This window comes from Astyanax mexicanus, chromosome 17, assembly GCF_023375975.1.
Source record: "Astyanax mexicanus isolate ESR-SI-001 chromosome 17, AstMex3_surface, whole genome shotgun sequence".
Taxonomy (NCBI): Eukaryota; Metazoa; Chordata; class Actinopteri; order Characiformes; family Acestrorhamphidae; genus Astyanax; species Astyanax mexicanus.
The window spans coordinates 39225571-39248113 of record NC_064424.1 but is presented as its reverse complement, the minus strand read 5'-3'; the positions used below and the strand labels follow the sequence as shown (position 1 = coordinate 39248113).

The 22543-nt window shown below is 36.2% G+C and overlaps 2 protein-coding genes across 5 annotated transcripts in view; both read left to right on the top strand.

Moving 5' to 3' along the window:
- The first annotated feature begins 214 nt into the window (after window positions 1–214).
- clic3 (chloride intracellular channel 3) lies at window positions 215–10724 on the top strand. Of its 2 annotated transcripts, none has more exons than XM_007230833.4 (6): window positions 215–574; window positions 1491–1600; window positions 2970–3095; window positions 5553–5659; window positions 5754–5929; window positions 7898–10724. In XM_007230833.4, the coding sequence occupies exons 1-6, from the start codon at window positions 539–541 to the stop codon at window positions 8060–8062; spliced, it is 720 nt and encodes a 239-aa protein (XP_007230895.2). In that variant the 5' UTR covers window positions 215–538; the 3' UTR covers window positions 8063–10724. The 2 variants fall into 2 exon arrangements, with proteins under 2 accessions (XP_007230895.2, XP_049322506.1); XM_049466549.1 differs by lacking the exon at window positions 215–574 and adding an exon at window positions 937–1042.
- A 2736-nt stretch (window positions 10725–13460) lies between these two features.
- pnpla7a (patatin-like phospholipase domain containing 7a) overlaps window positions 13461–22543 on the top strand; it is a 67778-nt gene continuing 58695 nt past the window's right edge. For 2 of the 3 annotated variants that reach the window (XM_049466403.1, XM_022676486.2), the window contains exons 1-4: window positions 13461–13579; window positions 18028–18071; window positions 19218–19289; window positions 20587–20674. In XM_049466403.1, coding sequence (XP_049322360.1) covers window positions 18030–18071; window positions 19218–19289; window positions 20587–20674 — 202 coding nt within the window. In that variant the 5' untranslated portion in view covers window positions 13461–13579; window positions 18028–18029. Of the gene's footprint in view, window positions 13580–15750; window positions 15873–18027; window positions 18072–19217; window positions 19290–20586; window positions 20675–22543 lie in introns of those variants that run through there. The other variant, XM_022676484.2, reaches the window with a different exon arrangement.

Genomic DNA, 22543 nt, shown 5'->3' with positions numbered 1-22543 from the left:
GTATGCTGGAAGGATTAAGAGGAGCAGTGCTGGTGTGGTGTAAGGAGACACAATAGGCCATGTGTCATGTGGTGTTGGTGTGTGGATTCTGGAGACAGCTGGGAGTGAAACAGCAGGAGTGCTGATAAGTCTTAAAGCATGTCAGTGACTTCAGCGAGAGAAATGGCGGGACAGGTAGGACAGGTCTGTCCAGTGGGCAGGTATTCTGAGAGCTCAAGGCTGCTTGGGGTGTGGTGAGAGGCAGGGAGCTGAGGAACACGGACAGAAACAGCCGAGAAAGAGAAAAGGAGTGGAAGAAGAGTTGAACTGGGTGTTAACTTAACAAAATCGTATTTACTCTTTGGAATAAGACGAGCTGCTTTAGGATTTGGGATACCCTGTTTGATTCGAACCACAGTAATTGGACAGACCTGGAAATCTACACCTGTTAGACTTGTTAGACGTGTTAGAAGTGATGTAAACACTGCATCTGGGTCAGCAAGTAAAGGAGCTCGAGTTCTGACGGGTAAAAAATACCAGATAACAGAGGAACTGTGAGATGGCCGAGGCACCGAAGGTTGAGCTCTTTATCAAGGTAAGAGCCGGCTAACAGAAAACTGTATGAGAATGTTTAGAATCGTCTTGAAAATGTTCCAATAAGTTTATCCTGTAACATTACAGAAAACATTCTGTGACACAATAATGGTTTGTACCCCAATGTTAGTAGAATGTCTCTCACACAACATTCCAGCTATAAACATGTCTTAAATACTAAATAAAAGAATAAAAGCACTCTAGGAACATCTAGTAAACTTTCTTTTACTAGATGATTGAACATTCTAAGAATGGTATTTGTAACATTCAGAAATGTGTATGTGTTGTGAGTCTAAACACTTTATTAATTCCTTTAAAAATGCTATTTATTTGCATATATGATGCAGGTGAGTGCCTGAAAGAAAGGTTAAAGGCTGGCCTGGTTTGGAGACTCTGGTAAACATGCATGCAGTTCCTGGCGTACCTGAGTGATAGAATCAAGCTGATAATCTGTGCAGCACTATAGATTGTGAGTCATGTTACTAAAAAAACGAACAAAAAAAAAACTACAGACTGAAAAAGCAGTCTGACACTGGTCACACCCATTTACTGAGAAAACTGACTCGATTGCAATGGAATTAAAGGGAATGATCACTGGAAAATTCAGTGACATCAACAATCCCAAATAGTGGTCAACTGGTGGAGGAATGCTTGGCATTCAGCCAAAACATGCTTTGGCTGATTGCCTGTGGTACTGTGAGGGACAATGTGTGCCTGAGAGTTAAGGGTGGGACAAAATATTAATATTGTGATATATTGTATCATTTTGATTAGCAATACATTATCAATGTGTGGCATCAAATATGAATATTTATATTGACACATATGCGCTCCCTAAAACGTATTAAAGTTACTGCTTCATTAATACACATGGTGGTTATCTTGGATAATTGAGTGTGTGTTGTTTTCCCCCACAGGCAAGTGATGATGGTGAAGGAGTTGGAAACTGTCCATTCTGTCAGCGGCTCTTCATGATTCTCTGGCTGAAGGGGGTTAATTTCACCCTCACTACTGTTGACATGAAGAGGTAATGGAGAGGGGATAGAGACAGGAATTACTGATTAACATTAGGGCTTTGTAATATTGGAAGAAACTGACATGTAGCAAATGTAGCAAACTAGCGCTAAAAAAATCATTCATTTTGGCTGTTTAAGCTCTTCAGATACAGTAAATAACCTAAAATGGTACAAAATCTAGTGACTCTGAGTGGTACAAAAGTTAACTGAGTAAACTGCCAGAGCTTTAAATAAAGAAAAATAAACAATACACACACCATAAAGCGGGATAGAACACAACAGGGTCAAACAAAAAGCATGACAGAGAACAAGGGAACACATGGGGTATTTCTACACAGGCACAGACAAGTGACACGTGGAGAAGTAACTAGGTGGGAACATGACAAAAACACACGGCCATGTGCAGTGGAGCGGATGTGGAGGAAAACAAAAAACAGGCTGTAGAAACAGAAACTAAGGACAGGGACAAGAAGGACACAGAAATTAAGAAAAAAAAGACACACAAGGCTAAGGTGTGACACTTAAAAGGGGTGGGCGATATGGCCATAAAATAATATCACGATATTTAATGGTATTTTCGCAATAGCGATACTCTTGGTGATATGACAAAACACTTTTTAAAATACAATTTCAAAAACACACTATACACTGCAAGAAAAAAATATATATATTTTTTTATTATTACATACAATATAATACTGCACACCCCTAAGTGAGATATTAAAAAATACAATAATTTTATCAGATTTCTAACAGAAGTCAATGATCCAGAATGTCATGATACTAATAATAATGCACTCCAAATATCTCCATATATCCAGAATTAAAGTAAAATAAATTAAACTGGACAGATATAATCTGTCTCTAGTAGATATATAATGGGAAATGGGATGGGTGATACGGCACGATATTTTAGGGTATAAGATCGTTCACAATATTTAAAACTTTTGACGATATTATCGTGTCCAATACGATATCGCACACCCATAACACTTAACAATGGACTAGTTTTCATTTTCAGCATTGAGGAGGAGAATTAGAAGTGTGACAGGTGAATTGCAGTAATAAAGTCATTGCTTGTTTGGGTCTTTTAACACTGCTACTGGACTACTTAACAATAGCAGTGTTCTAAAACATCTGACGGTAGTGTATATTGTCTTTTTACTTTGTAATATTTCAAAATACAGAATATTTGTACGAGATTGAACATGAGCACAGTGTGATCAGTATGCTGAAACAGTATTTTGTTTGTGCAGCCCAAATTACCAGAGAACAACTAATTAACTGCGGGTTAAAAAATGGTCCTAAAATGTAGCATTAGCATATACAGTTCTATCATGGCCTTACTCTTGGTGGATGTGGTTGTATTTGTGTCTGTAGAGCTCCAGAGGTTCTGAAGGACCTGGCTCCAGGTTCTCAACCGCCTTTTCTCATCTATAATGGAGAGGTACGCACTGACACCAACAAGATCGAGGAGTTTCTGGAGGAGACACTGGCGCCCCCACAGTGAGTGCCAGTCTGAACTACTTAAGGAATGTGTTGTAGTGTATGTTAAGGGTATAAGCATCTTTGCAATGCCAAAAGGCAGTTTTATCCACTTATACAAGACCAGCCTTCCATCTATTTGAAGGGTGAGAGACCATCTCAACAACATGTTTTATTTCACTGATAAAATCTGACATAATTAGTTTGTAGCGTTTGGCTCCATAATGCACAAAAACATGATGTTTTAGCTTAGAATGGCTACTGCACTTGCGCAGATCTCCACATCAAGGTGGGGCTTTACTATTAGCATGCTATCTCTCCTTTACTCTCAACCAATCAGCAGCTAGACGATTGGGTCATTTTGTTGACAGGTGGGACTTTATCCTTGAACGGAAGCTGGGTTCAGCATTATGATAATTTCCAGACATAATTCCACCAGTGGTTGTTCTCCTCATTAATCATAATGTCTCTTGTATCACACAACTGTGTTTATGTTTCTTGTAAAAAAAAAAAATACTGACACTGATTATACACTGCACAAAATCAACCAATGAGTGAACTTTTTTACACTCAGAGTACATTGAGAGTGACTGAGCTACATCAGAAAATAAAAAAGAGGAATGTATATTATATAAAATAAGTAGAGGTGGAAAAAGTACAGAAAAATTGTAATTAAGTAAAAATTTGACTTTACTAAAATTCCACTCAAGTAAAAGTAGAAGTACCCATCTAAAAATCTACTCGAGTAAAAGTAAAACAATGTACTAAATTTAAAATTTACTTTGAGTAAAAGTTACATAGTTTTAATTATTTGATATAAATAAGTACAACAAATCATAAATTAAATTGTTTTTAATGAACTATTATTACACATAATAATTTGGAACTTTCAGGCAGTATTTGTTCAGACCAGCCCATAAAACATTTTTAAGAACAAGTGGCATAGGTTTCTATGATCCATTTTTTTTCTTTACTGTTAAAAAGTTATGGTCATATATGTGACCATAAACCGTATTTTTATAGTTTCGCAGGTCATTGCTATGCCTTAACTGCTATTTATATGTTTTTTTTTTTAATTCAAGCAGATTGTTTAATGATAAAAATACTTACCACCACATGCTTTTTCAGGTTTGATGTGGAAGTTTTGAAAGCTGACAGCTCTGTCCGGCGGGGCACATTTTGCATTGCATGCGAGCAAAGAAAAATCTGACATTACATGTTTTGTAGGAGGCATGCACTGGCCCTTCACCTCCTAGTGTTGGGAGCATCACAAGTGATGAGGGGAGTCCTCGTGAGTGGGAGGGTTAAATTGCTGAGCTAAATTGGATCAGAAATTTACAAAAATCTAAGTAATGACAAAAGCAAACAGTAAACAGTAAAAAATATATAATAATAAAAAAATGGCTAAAAATAATAAATAAATAAATAGTAAAACAACTAAAACATGAAATCACCTAGAGAAATGATTAAAATATTGAGACTGTTGTAGGAATATTATAAAGTTATGGTCATTCATTGTAGAATTTTTTATTTTTATATTGTAAAATAGTAGCTCATCTAGAAGCATTCATAATTTTCTGTGAATAATAAATAACAGTTTATTTAGATCAGGAGTTCTCAAATGTTTGCAACATTAAAACATTCCACAGCTCACACGAACATTTATTCAAACATTTAAAATTTACATGAATCAGTGTATTTTAGCATTTTTGGTGTATTGGCTCTATCATATGTGTTATCTTACTGTAGTTTATTGATTAAAGATATCCAGGCTGAGTGTGTTTCCTGGTGAAATTATCGTGATATACATTCTGTTAATATATTTTTTCAGTGATAACTGTTAATGTTATTTTTCAAGTTTAATTATTTATAATGAGAATTATGAGAAATAACTAGTCTAAAGTTGTATTCTCTTAAAAACCTTAAAAAAATAATCAAGTACTCAGTACTGAGTACACCTCACAATGAATATGTCCAATTGTTACTTTCCCTCTCTGGTGTCATGTGACTTGTTAGAGTTACAAGGTCTCAGGAGTGAATGGCGTCAAGGGTGTTACATTTGGTGTTTTGGGTACAATTTTCTCATACTGGCCTCTGGATATTCAAGAACTCTCTGTGAGAAAGAGAATCTTTGCTCTACATAAAGATGGCCAGGGTTTTAGGGGATTATCAACAGAGGGTTAAGGCAGTGCTAGATAATAATGGTAGTCACACAAAATGTTAACACTGTGGGCACAATTTGAACGTGTCCATTGTAAGGTGTACCCACATCTATGTTATTTAGATATTAATGTGTGTGTTGAGTTCTTTTCAGAGGAAAGTAAATCTATGCTGCTATATAAGCTCTACACTGACCTACTCTAGTTTTGGTCCAGATTCCAGATTTTATTTTTTATATAATATTTGCATGAATGTGAGAAGTGTACTCACTTTTGTTGTTGTAAAAGAGTTTTACATGGAACACATTTGCCATTACAGATATCCTAAACTGTGCTGCCGCTACAAGGAGTCTAACCGAGCTGGAGACGACATTTTCCACAAGTTCTCTGCTTACATCAAGAACCCCAACCCTGGACTCAATGACAGTGAGAACCAAGTGCACTGTTTACCACATGATTTCACAAATATGTCCCATGCCTCTCTGTGCCAACATGCCAATATATACTGTACATATTTCAGTGCTGGAAAAGAAATTCCTGAGGAGCCTGATGAAGCTGGATCAGTATCTGCTCACCCCTCTGCCCTGCGAGCTGGACAAGAACCCTGACGCCAGCCAGTCCAGCCGGCAGTACCTGGACGGAGACTCCCTCACACTGGCTGACTGTAACCTTCTACCCAAACTGCACATCGTCAAGGTTTCTAGAACTTTCTGTCTGTCTATTTCCCTTACTCCTCCCTCTATTCAATAGCACATGGTGCAACATCACTTTAGCATTAGTACATTACTTTAAAGTACTAATACTTTATATTCTTTTACTCTCTCTTTTTTTAAATACCGTATTTCTTTGGACCAGATTAAAAGGCGCACAGGATTATGAAGAGCATTATCAAAGAATATTTTCTGGTCTATTTTTATACATTATATATTTATAGATTATAAGGCTAAATTTCCTTCAGGATCAATAAAGTATCTATCTATCTTAAGGGTGCCTACATTAAAGTGAGGAAGGGTGTCGCTATGTTTCCTTCTAATGCTGGGGGAAGCGCCTAACGAAACAAAATTGCAATTCTTAAAAAAAATTAAAAAATAAAGCAAGAGCTGGTGAGTTTTCAGTGAATTTTCTCCAGCATTAAGGCTGGGTGTAGCAGCATTAACGTCAGCCGCTAATCGCAGCACTAGTGGGATGTAAATGCCGCCTGATCTGGTGCCGAGTGTTCTGGTAACCCAGGACGCTATCACATAGTGGTTTGTCCCTCGTAGCTTGATTAAACATGGCTAATACGCAGACAGGCTACAGTCCAATATACTTGCCTCTGAACCGTGAAACAGCTAGTGCTGTGGTTAGCGACTAATGCTAATGCTGCTGCACCCAGCCTTAATGATGCAGAAACCTCAGAGAAAACTCCCCCATTATAATGCTGTACTTTAGCGGAGTGGCTCCTTAAAACCTGACTAGTGGAATTCATATATAAGGCGCACCGGATTACAAAGCACACTGTCGAGAAAATTTAAGGATTTCAGGTGTGCCATGTAGTCTGAAAAAAGGGTACTTTTCACTTAATTGTGTACACAATATCTATATGGAGTCATGAATAGTGCCTTGCTAAATGATTTAACTGTGCTGAAAAAACAGTAATTTTAGTCTGGATTACTAATTCACCTAAAATATTCATATGTATACATGATATTGCAGAAAAGAATTTGCTCACTCATCCAATTCATTGAACTCAGGTGTTCCAATCACTTTTGTGGCAACCGGCATATAAAACCAAGCACTTCGGCATGGAGACTGCCTCTACAAACATTAGTAAAAGAATGGGTTTTTCTCAAGAGCTCAGTGAACTCCAGCGTGGTACTGTGATGCAGAACCTGTGCAACAAGTCCAGCCATGAATTTCCTCACTACTAAATAATCCACAGCCAACTGTCAGTGATATAACACAGTGGAAGAGACTGGGAACGACAGCAATTCTGAGTATAAAATAACAGAGGAGGGTCAGCAGATGCTGAGGAGCATAGTGCATAGTTCACCAACTTTCTGCAGAGTCACTACAGAATCACTACATTCCTCCAAACTTCACGTAGCTCCAGATTAGCTCAAAAATAGCGTTTACATCGCCTAAGGCAATGCAGGCGAGCAGATACTTTTGGCAATATAGTGTATATAGCCTGCAACCTTCTTCCCAAACTGCAAATCATCCCTGGACCCTTATCTAACTATAAAATCCGAATGACCAAGTATAACCACCACTGTACAGCAAACACTTTCCTAATCTAATACTGATTAATTTAGATTCAAATGATACAAAAATAAAGCTTCTAAGAAGAAACGTTTGATTAATCATAATTAACTGAAATTAAAATTTTAATCAGTTGACTCCATTAAATGTAATACAACATATGCTTATTGGATAACAAAATTAACAGTTCTTACAACAGTAAAAGAATTGTTGAATGGTTAAGTTGTCTAGTCATTTGTCATTTATTAAGAGATTATTAAGCATTATAATTATCACAACATTTTGATACTCAAGAATAGGACTGTTCATTAAAAGTTAATAAACAAAACAGTAAAACAATAAATAAAATGTAAAATATATTCACTTGTTTTGTCTGGGATGAGTAGGTTAAAAGATCTAATGCACCGTTTACTCTCTCCTCAGGTTGTTTGTCGGAAATATCGTGATTTTGTGATTCCTGAAGCGCTCGTGGGTCTGACGAGGTACCTGGAGAAAGCCTACCAGCAGGACGAGTTCCGCTACACCTGTCCCAACGACGCCGAGATCCTGCTGGCCTACCACTCTGTGGCAAAATACCTCAACAAGTAGAACGAGCTCAGGAACAGGAGGGGATGGGTGGGGTTTGGGAATGGATTGGTTCTTAGAAAGCCCAAAGGCAACAGTAATGTATACATAATAATCTACTACATTAGGGTGAGCTGTTCTTCTGGATTGTGAAGGTGGTGGCTGTTCTGTTGTTTCTACAGATGGGACACTCTGTACATTGTCTGCTTGTTGCTGCTTGTTATGGTTTGTATTATTACTCACTCACACTGCCATTTGTTTTGTAACTTGTAATGATGTATGATATTCTATTAGTATCTTTCTCTCTTCATTTTTACTTCCTTGCATGTACATTGCCTGTGGAATCAGAAATAGTGCCATTTATGTATAAACAGTTCTGTCCAAAAGTATTGGACCAAATTCTTTATTTTTGCTGTAGACTGAAGACATTTCTTTTTAATATTAAAAGACAAATTTGGAATTTAGGTTTTGCCTGTGCAGACTGTGCATTTATAGTTAAATGAGTAACAACATGAAAAACAAAGAATGTTTTATAAGTGAAAAAACAACCAATCATGAAGCTGAGAGAAGAAGAGAAATCTATCAGAGCCATTGCACAAATACTGCCCATGGCCAGTAGAACTGTTCGGAATATCTTAAAGAAGAAAGTCATTACTGGTGTACTAAGTAACAGATGTCAAACAGGTAGACCAAAGGAAACCACAGCAGTTAATGACAGAATCATTATGAGTGTGGTAAAGATAGACCCTAGAGTGAAGGTATCACATTATTAGTAAGAAGAAAAGGAAGGCCAGGCTGGAATTTGTCAAGAAAGACAAAGACATGCATACAGACTGATTATAGACTGATAAGATAAAAATGAATCTTGTGATACCAATGTAGTGGAAAAGCTAGAGAAATGGAAAGCTTGGAGAAAAAAAGGATCTGATCATGATCTCAAACATGATCAGATCTCAGATCTCAAACACAACACATCCACATGAAACACAGTGTAGGTAATGTCATGGCTTGGGCTTGCATGGCTTTTTTTGGGAACACATTATGTAATTAGAAGTCTACAGGAACATTTTTCTACAAGGAACCCTTCCAACTACTCAGGAGTTCATTAGCAGCAAGACGTGGAAGGTTTAGACTTGCCTAACCAATCTCCAGAATTAAACCCTATAGAGGATGCGTTTTACCTGATAAAGAGGAGACTGAAGGGAGTAACCCCCTAAAAAAACTGAAAGAAGCTGTAGTGAATGGCTGGAAAAGCATTTGCAATTAAATATTAAGTCTTATTCATTTTAATCTATTTTAGGTTTGTCTGTTTTAATACTTTTGTGTGGGGTGGGTTCAGACAAAAGGTGATATTTTCAGAAATGTGTATCAAATCCAGATGTGAATGCAAACCTGATATGCTGATCTTTTGATGTATTTTTTTTATGTCCAAACAAAAAAAAAAGAAAGAAAAGTTTTCAGTCCACAGCAAAAAAATAACAGGATTATCCTTACTGTTCCAATACTTATAATATATTTTCATGACTATTTACATTGTAGATTCTCACTGAAGGCATCAAAGCTATGAATGAACACATGTGGAGTTATGTACAAAGTAAAGGCAAAGGGGCCAACAAGTGTTAAACACCTCTGGGAACTCCTTTATTATTGTTGGAAAACCATTTCAGGTGGCCACATCTTGAAGCTCATTGAGAGAATAATGCCAAGAGTGTGCAAAGCAGTAATCAGAGCAAAGGGCGGCTATTTTAAAGAAACTAGAATATAAAACATGTTTTAGTTATTTCCCCTTTTTTTGTTAAGTACATAACTCCACATGTGTTCATTCATAGTTTTGATGCCTTCAGTGAGAATCTACAATGTAAATAGTCATGAAAATAAAGACACTTGTGTCCAAACATTTGGCCTGTACTATATATTGTTGTATGTGTGTATATATATATGTTGGTGTGCAGTAAACTAAAAAAGCACTCAGTAAAACTAATCTGTGAGAGAGTAACTTGTAATCTACCCCAGTGGTTTTAAACTGTGGATCATGGGCAGTGGGTTTCATCAGGGGGGCAGGTGGGCTTTAAGGAAGCCGCATCGCTGTACATTTTGTTTTTTTCCACTAAAGCAAACCTCAGAAAGTGTTTAAGATCAGAAAGGGGAACCCCTCAGTAAGGCAGAGTTAAAAAGTGCTCAGGCAAGCACTGTCACATGAGTCACAAGTTCATCTAGTGTGACTTCGTGACTGTTGTGACTGATGTGTGTGTCTTTCTACACCAGTAAAACTTTTACTGATAATAATGGTAATCAGATACAGCAGATACAAAAAGAACATTGTGAAATATTATTGTCTGATTGTTGTGTTTATTGGGTTCATTCTTTTAGAAGTGAATAGAGAACAAATACATTTTGTAATTTTAAAATATAAAACAATTTTAAAATAATTTAGTGTTGGCTGTATACAGTGTACTGAGTTGAAGTTGACAAACATTATATATATTATATATTATATTTACAGGTGTACCATGCAATGGGAGGATGTTGGAAGCCCTGATTTAGACAGAGTGAATTTGAGGGTTGGATATTTTAATATGGCACTGTGTGTAAAATTTACAATGTTACAACAAAATGTAAAGTGAAAATGTATGAAGTAAACAAGATAACCAATTTGAACTATTAAAAACTACTATTTGACAATGAAGTGGGGTTGTTTTAATTATTTTAATTTAATTTATAAAAGTAATGCACCAATGCACCAAGAGGGAGTTGTTGGAATAGAGTGAATCTTTATGTGGGTGAATGTAATAATGTGTATGTATGTCATGATGGGGTACAGAATACAGACACTCACGGAACCATTTTATTAAAAACCCACAGGGTACAAAACAAAACAGTAGCAGCAGGTAGTGAACACTGTTAAACAGAAACCAGGAGGGAGAGACCATTACCGGATAGAGAGGCAGTCCAATGGTCGTACACGAGGCAGGCAGTATCAGAGAAGATCCAAAATCAGAAACAATACACAGTCCAGAGTTCATACACGAAGCAGGCAGTATCAGAGAAGATCCAAAAACGTAAACGATAAGCAGTCCAGGTAATACACAATAATCCACAGAGTTGGCAAGGCAAAAATCAGAGTCGAGAAAACTAAAGCAAGGTCATACACAAGAAAACTATAACAGAGATAAACGCTTTGTAATGTGGGCGAAACCAGGCAATACGTGGCGTGTGTGTGTGAGCAGACCTTAAATAGTACAGGTAATCAGTATTCAGGACTTCCTGGGCAGGTGAGGTGTCACGTGATCAGCAGAGTGTGTGATGTCAGTGTGTGGTGCATTCTGGGTGTTGTAGTTGATAGACTGAGAACCTCCGTTGGAGCTAAGTGTGGAAGGACAGGGAGCGCCTACAACACCAGACGTGACAATGTAATTTGAATATTGGAGTGAAAGGGTAAGTTTATTGGGGGAAACTGTAACAACTGCTATTATGACTTAAATTCAAGATTGCAGTGCCTGGAGATCTACCTGAAGGTACTGTGTGTATAAACAGTGTTTTTAATTATAAATAATCACCTGTGCACTTCTGTGCAAGTTCTCAGTGACATTATGTTAAAAAAAAATTAAGCACGGCCATGACTTATTAAGGTGTGGAAACGAGATCCTAATGCGTGGCCACAACTTATTAAGGTGTGGGAACGAGATATTTAAGGCATGTGAATGACATATTTAAGTTGTGGACATGGCAACGAGATAATTAAGTCATAGCCAGAGCATAATAAAGCTTGCTTTTCTGTAAATGAATGCCCATGAAGAATCTGAATATTACAACAAAGCTCCAATCCAAAGAAAATTTAATAGAAAATTTAATTGAAATGGTTTCTTTCTTTTTTTTTTTTTGTCTTGGAATGAATTATGGTGATATTTTGGAGTGTCTTGCAGTGAGACATGGCATACTTAAAAAGGGTTCATACCACACGATTTTAGCACAGTTTTTCAGTTGCTGACACTTTTTCATTGATCACCGACAAAAACTCTGCTTAAAGGCAAACCGGGGATCACTTGGAGCCCGCAAAGTCGAGTAGTTTGAACTACTAAAAAACGCTCCCCGAGCTGTCACCTACAGCTCGCTGACCAGTCACAGATGCCTGGCAAATATTTGGCATGTTAAATATCTGATCCAGTCAGCAACTGGGAGTCAGGAGCATCGGCTACTTATGCCAATGGAATTACGTAGAAAGAGAGAACCATGGTGGAGCTAAAAGCTAAAACTTTAAATTAAAAATAATATTTAACTACTAGTTCTGAGTATTTCTTTACTTTTAGAAATGAGTTTAAAATTAATTTATTTTACAAAAAAAAGCACAGAAAGCGTTTGTCTACAGAAAACTGTTTTTACACTGTAAAGTACTGTTACTGTGAGCTGATTGGTTGGCAAGCTGATCCAGCTAGAGATACAGCTAGAGCATGTTTAAAAGGCTTATAACTGGAGTTTAAAAAGATAAAAAACTAAATCTGTGGTGCTGAAACATTTGATATGATTCTGTGCTGAGGTCATACATACATATTTCATTATAAGATGATCAGAAGTGTATAAACTGTTTTTAGTTAGTTGCTTCAAATGAATCTATTCATGTTGGACTCTTTGCCAGTGCATAGTCTCCTCTACAGAGATTCTCTGCATGACATTGCTATTTCTCGTGTGTTTAATTCTGGCATGTTCTAGTGATAAATTTGTTTTTGGAGAGCAGCCAGGTAATTTGGCATTTTTCCACAGTGAAAATATCTTGTAATTGCCGATCAGTTGTCTGTGATTACAGCACAACCAGTCATGTAGTCTGAACAGCACAAGCCTGATTACTCAACAAGTCATGTAGTGAGACGCTGGCATTAGGCAGTCATATTGTGCACAACCCCTGAGAGCTGCTTGCTTTGTTAGCTGTGAAATAAGAGGACCATATGGCCACGCCTTAATGACTATGATTTAATTAACTCGTTCCCATGCCTTATTAAGTCGTGGCCACGCCTTAATTATCTCATTCCCAAACATTAGGATCTCATTCCCATCCTTTAAAAAGTTGTGGCCACGCCCTAGAATCGTATTCCCACGCCTTAATAAGTCATGGCCACGCATTATTTTTTTTAAACATGAAGTCACTTTAGAGCTCCTTATGATTCACTACAATCCAAGTCCATTTCACACCGAAATTCTCCTTAAAATAACTTAATTTTCTGCTGGCTTTGCTTTTGTCTGATCTGTAAATCACAACCTCTGTAAGGTAGAACAGGCAGATCTGCAGGCTGGTGGATCCGCATGAGTGCTAGATCAGCTAGATCTGCTGAGCGGAAAGCCAGTGAATATGACATTTCCGTCAACAGTAGTAGAACCAGTAGAACGTAAGCAGTTTAAAAACAACGGTCCTGATTGGCTCGTCGTAGATGAACCAGCCAATCGGGTTTGAGCACAGTGCGAGCTCGGCGCTGGGAGGAGGAGTTGGGGAGAGAAGTTTGTGATGGAGTTAGCTGTGAGTTCTGCGGTATAAACTCAGGAGCGCGGCAGGTGAGCGGCTGTTCTGGGTTTATGGGGTTTAGTTTGGTTGTTTTGTATTTGAATAAATATGGAGGCGCTCTTTAGCGTCACTGTTTCACTCTGAGCTGCTGCCTGTGTTCTGTAGCTACACTCTGTTTAGCGAGCGAGCTAAAGCTGCCACTGGCTGGTTAACGTTAGATTAACACATTTAAACACATATAAACCTTAACCCTTCGATACTTCGCTAAAGTAAGTGGGTTAAAATGAGCCGGCGAGGTTATTTTCCTACAATATCTTCATAATTAAAAGTTATTTTGATGTCACAGTACAAGTATTTAAGAAACATGTTATTTATATGATGCCTCAAATTTTAACTGACAATTTATTATAATCAACTGTGACTCTCAGGATTTTAAAACCTTATTAACGTTATATGTTTTTGGAACACATAGACTATATCATAAGTATCACCCCTAAAGTAGACTGTTGTACTCAGATCATATGTGTAAGAATGATCTTTTTCCACAATTTAATTCATAACTACTCTGTGAAAGAGTAGCTATATCTAATAATCATGTATCAACAAATGAACAAAATTTGGACACACCTTCTTATTTAATGTTTTATGTTTTTTCTCTACATTGTAAATCAATACTTAAGTCATCCAGGCAATGAAGGAACACATAAGAAATCTTGTAGTAACCAGAGGTGGAAAGTAATGAATTACATTTACTGTAATTGAGTAGATTTTATGAGTAATTTGTCATTTTTAAAGTAGTTTTTAAAACAGGTAATTTTACTTTTACTCAAGTACATTTTGACACAAGTAATTTACTTTGCTACATCGGAAAACTCCCAATTATTGAGTAAAAAATTAAATGCTGGGAAAAAAACAATTGTGTCACCTACATGACCATAACTTTTTAATAGTAAAGAAAAAAATGGATCATAGAAACCTATGTCATTTGTTCTTGAAAATGTTTTATGGGGTGGTCCAAATTTTTATTGAAAATACTGCCTGAAAGGTCCAAATTATTATGTGGAATAACAGTTAATTAAAAACAATTTAATTTATGATTTGTTTTTACTTTTTTTACATCAAATAATTAAAAGTAACTATGTAACTTTTACTCAAAGTACATTTTAAATTGAGTACTTTTTACTTTTACTCGAGTAGATTTTTATATGGGTACCTTGTACTTTTACTTGAGTAGTATTTTAGCAAAGTAAAGGTACTTTTACTTAGTTACAATTTTTCAGTACTTTTTCCACCACTGGTAGTAACTTAAAAAGTGTTAAACAAACCAAAATACTCTGTAAAACATTTAGCTGCTCTTATTTGGGGCGCGGTTAATATGGGGTTTCTGAGGCTGGTAACTCTGATTAACTTTTAGTCTTTCATTTTTTATGCTCTTTGAGACTGCATTTAAGGATACTTTCTGAGTTCTCGTAATGTTTTGCACTGATTTTCATTTCTTTTTTCTTTTTTTTCTTCACTTCAGTTGAGTAGTTTTAACCATAATGTGGATTAGAACATTACTAAAATAGGGTTATTCACTGTATACCAACTCTGCCTCTTCACTACTTTACAACTGATGCTCTCAAACACATTAAGAGACAAGAAATTCATGTAATTAATTAAAAAATATGTACAGCTGTTAACTGAAAACCATTCCATGTGACTCCACCTCATAAAGCTGACTGAGAAAATGACAAGTGACCCCTGATACTTTTCATGATATTCCTTTATAAACATTGGTTGTTCAGATCAGTTCAATTAAATATATCATATAGCAGACGAACACAGTGCTATTTTAGAAGTGAAATTAAGTTACATCATTATTTAGTAGATCCTTCTTTTGCAGAAATATATATATATATATATATATATATATATATATATATATATATATATATATATATATATATATATATATATATATATATATATAGCTTCCAATGAGAGTCTGGCTTCTGGTTGAAGGTATTTTGGACCATTCTCCTCTCTCTACAGGGCAATGTTGAAGCTTTGTCAGAGTGATCCTTGGGCATTTGGTCACCTCCTTGACTATAAGTCCCTTCTACCCCAATCGCTCAGATTGGCCGTGTGGCAAGCTCTAGGAAGAATCCTTGTGCTTCCAGACTTCCTATGTTTACGAATGATTTGAGGTTTCTGAATGGGAGCTTTAACCCTGAAGAATCTGTTTTGTACCATTTTCCAGATCTGTGCCTTGTTACAATCCAGTCTCAGAGGCCTACAGTTTCTTCAAACCAGTTCTTGGCTGGGTTTGTGCTCTGACATGTATTGTCAACTGTAGGACAGGTGTGTGTCTTTTCAAATAATGCCCAATCAACTGGATTTGCAAAACAACTGAAGGAGCTACATTTTGAGTGTCATGGCAAAGCTGTCTATGTATTTACATTTTTAAAAATTTTATTAAATGTTTTTCACTTTGTCATTATAGAGGATTTTATTTTAGAATAAGGCTGTTACATAACAATGGGGAAAAAGTGAAGTGCTATGAAAATGTTCTGAATGCACTTCCATGCCGTTGCATGAATGTTATTAAAATAATATATTGCCAATATATTATCTCCAGTCAGGAACACTTTTAATTAAAAATAACAAAATCTTAAGGACTGCAAATTATAAGCTTAACTAATAAGCTTACTGATTCTTTTTGCCAATTTCCAGTTTAAGACTGTGTAGAAGCTTAGAGAAAATCACTTAGCAGTTACTATATTGATGGGCTGTTTGCCCAGTAATAAGATAACTGCTCGTTTGACTTCGAAAGAAAATGTTTTTTTTTCCAGATTTTTTTCTCCCAATTTGGCTATACAATTATCCCTACCCTTTGTGCATCCCTATCGACAGTGGCGCCTGCAACAAGCACGCGCCTCTTTTGACCCGTGTGAAGTCAGTCCCCCCTTTTTTCAAGCTGCTGCTGATGCATCATTGTCTGAGCGGCTAGCGCGCTCGGAGGAAAGCACAGCGACTTAGTTCCGATACATCCGCTCACAGACGCCTCGTGCTGCCCGGCACCATCTTTAATGATGGGGAAGGAGCGCCATCTACCCACCCGGAGGGAGCAAGGCAGAGCTACATGTACAGGATTCAAACCTGCCACCTCCCGTTCATAGTGGCAGCGCATTAGACCGCTAGACCACTCAGGATTACAGTTTTGTTTGTTTAGCTTACCTTTACAGGTCTCGTCACCCAGCGGGCATTAGGAACAGTTTAATGTTGTTTACCATAGAATGCCTCACAGCTGTATTAGCTAGGCTAGTTAGCTAGCTTGGCTAGATTATAAAGATGGGTGATATGGAAAAAATATTATATCAATCTTATTGAAAGATATTTCCACGATACACAGTGTTTTATTGCATTTTGTTAACATACAGACAAAATGCATCAGCAATGTCAGATTCTTAAAAACTCCTATTTAAACACTTTCATGCAAGATTTCAGTGATTTGTATGCTTGAGCTGCACATCAACCTTTTTAAAGAGATTATTTACACTCTCTGTAATAAAATGTGCAGTTGGCTCAGTGTGGTTTTAACACGGATAATTTTTGACATGGCTAAAAAAGTAAAATTTCATACCATACCATCAATACCATAAAAAATCAATCACACAAATAGGAGGCATGTGCTGATCTTCAGCCTCCTGGTGTTGGGGCATTACTAGTAATGGTGGAGCCCTAATATGTGGGTTGGTTAATTGGCCTTGCAAATTGTGGAGAAAATGGGATAAAAAGTAGAAAAAAAAGATTAAATCACAATAGGATAAAATATTGTCATATTGCCCATCTTTAAAATATAACTAGTTACAGAGTAGGGTTTTAATGGTACCACAGGGTTACATTATAGATACTGTATTTCATCATTTTTGTTGTTTAATACAGCCTGAAACTTTATTAAGCAAATTTTCACAGTATGTTACAATTTTCATTCCCTGATATGCCTCGCAACAGTATACCAATGCAACCCTAAAGTTATACAAATAACATTTTGGGACATCTCAATTGTAAAAACCTGTTCTTTTAATTTAAAAACCAGTGCTTAATTTTTACAACCCATTTGTTTAATTTAATTATTCATCTGCTAACTATCTGTTCCCTTATATAAAAAATTATTCCCATCAAAGTAAAAATTTTTTTTAATTAAGCACATTAAGATTAAAATATTAAAATTAAGAAGAATAAAATATATAAATGTAATATATAAAATATATATAATGTAAATTTAAATTATTTATTTAATTGCAGGAACATTAAAATCTGTAAAATAATGCAGTAATATCACAGAAATAGAATGAAAGTATGTAATGGAAATTATATGTTGTTCCTATGTTGTTTCCTAAAAGCCTTTTATTTTTCTGTTTAACTGCCATGGATGTTTGCATTGTATTGTTCTTGTATTTGTAACCATAATTTTAAGATATAAGGATTAACACTCCACCCCTTCTGTGTCTAGAAATGGGTGAACCAGATCCAGAAGAGGAACAATGTACATATCCGGTAAGTGCCTTACTTTTTAATAAGCAGATTTCTCATGTGTGTATATGCTGAAAAGTGAAGCATTTACAATATCAGATTTGAGAATTTTTCATCTTTTAGTGAGATTGGTTTGACTTAAGACAACACAGTCCAATTCATATTTTAGTCTACATTACCCATAATGCATAGCGTTCTTTTATTGTGCAGACATAGTAGGGCTGGATTATATGGCAAAAATATATTTCAAGATGTATTTCTTAATTCTGGACGATATTATACAGTTCCAATATCAAGATGAACACTATAAAAGGCACCACCTTGGTGAATATAATCCCACCTTGATAGAACTAGGTGATTTGGTTAAAATATTATATTGTCCACATTTGAAGACATTTTCATGATACACAGTATTTATCCTATTTTGACACAAAGACAAAATGCATCAGTAGTGGCAGATTCTGCTATTCAAATATTTATAGCACATTTTGCTGCATTATCCAATTCAACAGAATTTTAACACTCTCTGTAATGAAATGTACGGTTGTGTCTGTGTTCTTTAAGTACTGATGATATCCTTAATATTCTTATTGTTGATATGATAAGAAAATGTATCACTATGCAATATTTATATATATTCCAGCTCTAATCTACAGTGTATATTACTGCTTTTAACAAATGTAAGAAAGTGGCCTTGTGAGAGCATTGCTGTGTCTCTCCTGCAGACAGGAAGGAACAGGCTGAGTAAGCAGTGGCTCTTTCAAACATAGCTGGTTATTTTTATTTGCCTTCAAAGAGATTTTGAAACTTGTTTTTTTTTTTCAGTTTTTGAGATCTAAAGGCTTTATGTTATGTAATCCAAATTCCCATGTTTTATATAAAAATAGATATTTTTTAACTATGGAAACATTGTTACAAAATGTTACTTCAATAGAAACAGTCTGCATATGAAAACAAATGGAAGGCAATTTGGAAAAATAGAGAAGTTATTGCATTGCAGCCGTCACAGAGTCTCGGAAGGGAGCGGTTTGATTTCAGATTTCAGAGTTCTCAGCCTGGACTCAGAAATGGAACCCAGAACAGGGCATCCAATCAGCACAGACTTCATTTACATAGATCAGCCTCAAATGCACAATTATAAACTGTGTCTATTGATGTGTTTTGCCCCAGATTTCCCTGTCGGGGAGTCTCATCGGTGCCGGCCTGCAGCAGTTTGTGGAAGAACGGATGCAAAGCACCATGGTACTGAATTTCACTGACCACAGCCGTTCTGCTTTTTACTCAGATCTGTTTTTGGGTTTAGTTTTTGGGCTCAGTTAATCCTAAAATAATCAATCAGTGGCTCAAAAGATCCAGAAGAACATTCACATCCACTGCACACACCTCATGCATTTTGAAAAATTAAATGTTGTTTTATCAGATTTAGATTTAGATAATGTGATAATATGGTGTACCTAATGCTGCAATGATATAAATACAATAATAACATTGATCTACCCACATGGGGTACCACAGCAACCTCTTGGCAACATTCTAGCAACCAACCGCAGCAACTTAAACATTAAACAAAAACACTGCAGCCACCTACCAAGACCGCTCCACCTGCATTGCAACCAAGTAGCAACACCATAGCAACCACCAATCATATACAGTCATATGAAAAAGTTTGGGAACCCCTATTAATCTTAATCATTTTTAGTTCTAAATATTTGGGTGTTTGCAACAGCCATTTCAGTTTGATATATCTAATAACTGATGGACACAGTAATATTTCAGGATTGAAATGAGGTTTATTGTATGAACGGAAAATGTGCAATATGCATTAAACCACAATTTGACCAGTGCAAAAGTATGGCCACTCTTATCATTTTATTGATTTGAATACTCCTAACTACTTTTTACGGACTTACTGAAGCACAAAATTGGTTTGGTAACCTCATTGAGCTTTGAACTTCATAGCCAGGTGTATCCAATCATGAGCCCATGATGCCACTCTTCAGAGGAGATTCAAATAGAAGAACAACTTGCAATTGGTCACCTTAAATACCTTTTCTCATGATTGGATACACCTGGCTATGAAGTTCAAAGCTCAATGAAAGTAAAAAAAAAGTAAAAAAAAAAAAAAAAGTTAGTAGTATTCAAATCAATAAAATGATAAGGGTGCCCATACTTTTGCACCGGTCAAATTTTGGTTTAATGCATATTGCACATTTTCTGTTAGTACAATAAACCTCATTTCAATCCTGAAATATTACTGTGTCCATCAGTTATTAGATATATCAAACTGAAATGGCTGTTGCAAACACAAAAATATTTAGAACAAAAAATTATTAAGATAAATAGGCATGCCCAAACTTTTTCATATGACTGTACTGTTGTATAGCATGTCCTTTAATCTTGGTTAAATATAGAACGCTTTTGCTAATGCATGTTTATCAATCCCAGAAAAATGTAATACACAATAATTATTATCTTATTGTTGTGTAGTGGAATCTAGATGTAGATATTAATATTTCTGATTCCTGCTTTTGTGTTGCAGTTGACTGGAATGTTAATTGGGGCTGTGGTGGCAGTCTGCCTAATAGGCATCGCTGTGCTCTTCCTCTACCGCAGATACAAACTAGCAAGTAAGTTCCTGCTCCAGATTAATGCCTTTTTTACTCTTTGTCTGTGGGTCTGCTAGTCGTTATTACAGCAAGTATTTGTACCCCTTTGAACTTTGCCCCCTTACAATCACAAACTCAAATTTATTTTATTGAGATTTTAAGTGATAGACTAACACAAAGTAGCACATCATTGTGAAGGAGAGCAATAATGATACATGGTTTAAAAATTTTAATCAAATAAAAATCTAAAAAGTGTAATGTGCAACAGGATTTACCCCCCTTTACTCTGAAATACACTACATAAAATCCAGTGCAATCAACTGCCTTTAAAAGTCACTTAATTAGTTTTTGCAGCTGTGTGTAATTTAGTCTCAGTATAAATACAACTGTTCTGTGAAGGCCTCAATGGATTGTCAGAGAACACAAGTCAACAGACAGCATCATAAAGGCCAAGGAACTCACCAGACACGTCAGAGATAAAGTTGTGGAGAACTTTAAGCATCCCAAGGAGCACTGTTAATGAAATGAAAGAAGTATTCTACTGCAAACTGCAAACCTATCAAGACATGGCTGTCCATCCAAACGGACAGATCATCAAAGGAGAGCACTGATCAGAATAGCAGAGAAGGAACCCAAAATCACCCAGGAGTAGCTGCAGAAATCCACAGCTCAGGTGGGAGAATCTGTCCACAGGACAACTGTAAATCGTGCACTCCATCAATCTGGCCTGTATGGACAAGTGGCAAGACGAAAACCATTGTTAAAAAAAAAGACATAAGAAGTGTCGTTTGTAGTTGGCCACAAGCCACGTAGAGGCCGGAGCAAACATGTTGAAGAAGAAAACCTGTTGAAGGCTGCAAAAGACTTGAGATTGATAAGGAGATTCACCTTCCAGCAAGACAATGACCCCAAACATACAGCCAGAGCTACAGTGGAATGGTTATATCAAAGAATATGCATGTGTTAGAATGGACCAGTAAAAGTCCTGACCTAAATCCTATTGAGCTTCTGTGGCAAGACATGAAATATTGCTGTTCATAGATGCTCTTCATCCAACCTGACTGAGTTTGAGCTATTTTGCTAAGAAGAATGGGCAACATTCTCAAAACAAAAGTCTCTAGAAGCACAAAGCTGGTAGAGACATAGCAAAAAATGACTTCACTAAGTATTGATATAGAGGGGGCTGAATACTTTTGCATGTCACACTTTTTTAAGATTTTTATTTGATTAAAGATTTGAAAACCATGTATCATTTTTTCTATTTCAAAATTATGGTATTATTTTAATATATTATTCCCTTTCATTTATATTTTCTGTTAAATGTTTGACGCATAAATCATCTTGTAGTTTTCAAGATATCTTTACAGTTATTCCAGATAATGTTTGGTTTGGTTGTTTGATTTGTTGGCTTGTATACAGCTGTTTAATCAGGTGGCTGCAGATATTTTTTCAGTAACACACTGCCACGCACATGAGGTACCAGAGCAACCACTTGGCAACATTCTAGCAACACCAGCTGTCCAGCAACCATTAACCAACAATAGTGCAACCACCTAGAAACTCTGTACCACCTGTCGTCCAATCATGTAGTAACACCATAGCAACCACCAGTCATACACTATAATAAAGTATGTAATATCATACCATACCATGTATTCAACCCCAGTTCCAGTGAAGTTGGGATGTTGTGTAAAACATAAATAAAATCAGAATATGATAATTTGCAAATTATTTTCTACCTATATTCAATTGAATACACTACAAAGACAAGATATGAAAGGTTCAAACTGATAAACTTTATAGTTTTTTGCAAACATTCTCTTATTGTATATTTGATGCAGCACACGTTCCAAAGAAGTTGGGACAGGGGCATGTTTACCACTGTGTTAC

Bases quoted from the DNA above. Each gene is read 5' to 3' on its own strand.
- clic3 (XM_007230833.4), top strand. From the start codon at position 539: ATGGCCGAGGCACCGAAGGTTGAGCTCTTTATCAAG. The intron at 1,601-2,969 runs GTAATGGAGAGG...TTGTGTCTGTAG, and splicing joins ACTACTGTTGACATGAAGAG to AGCTCCAGAGGTTCTGAAGG. The intron at 5,930-7,897 runs GTTTCTAGAACT...CTCTCTCCTCAG, and splicing joins CCAAACTGCACATCGTCAAG to GTTGTTTGTCGGAAATATCG.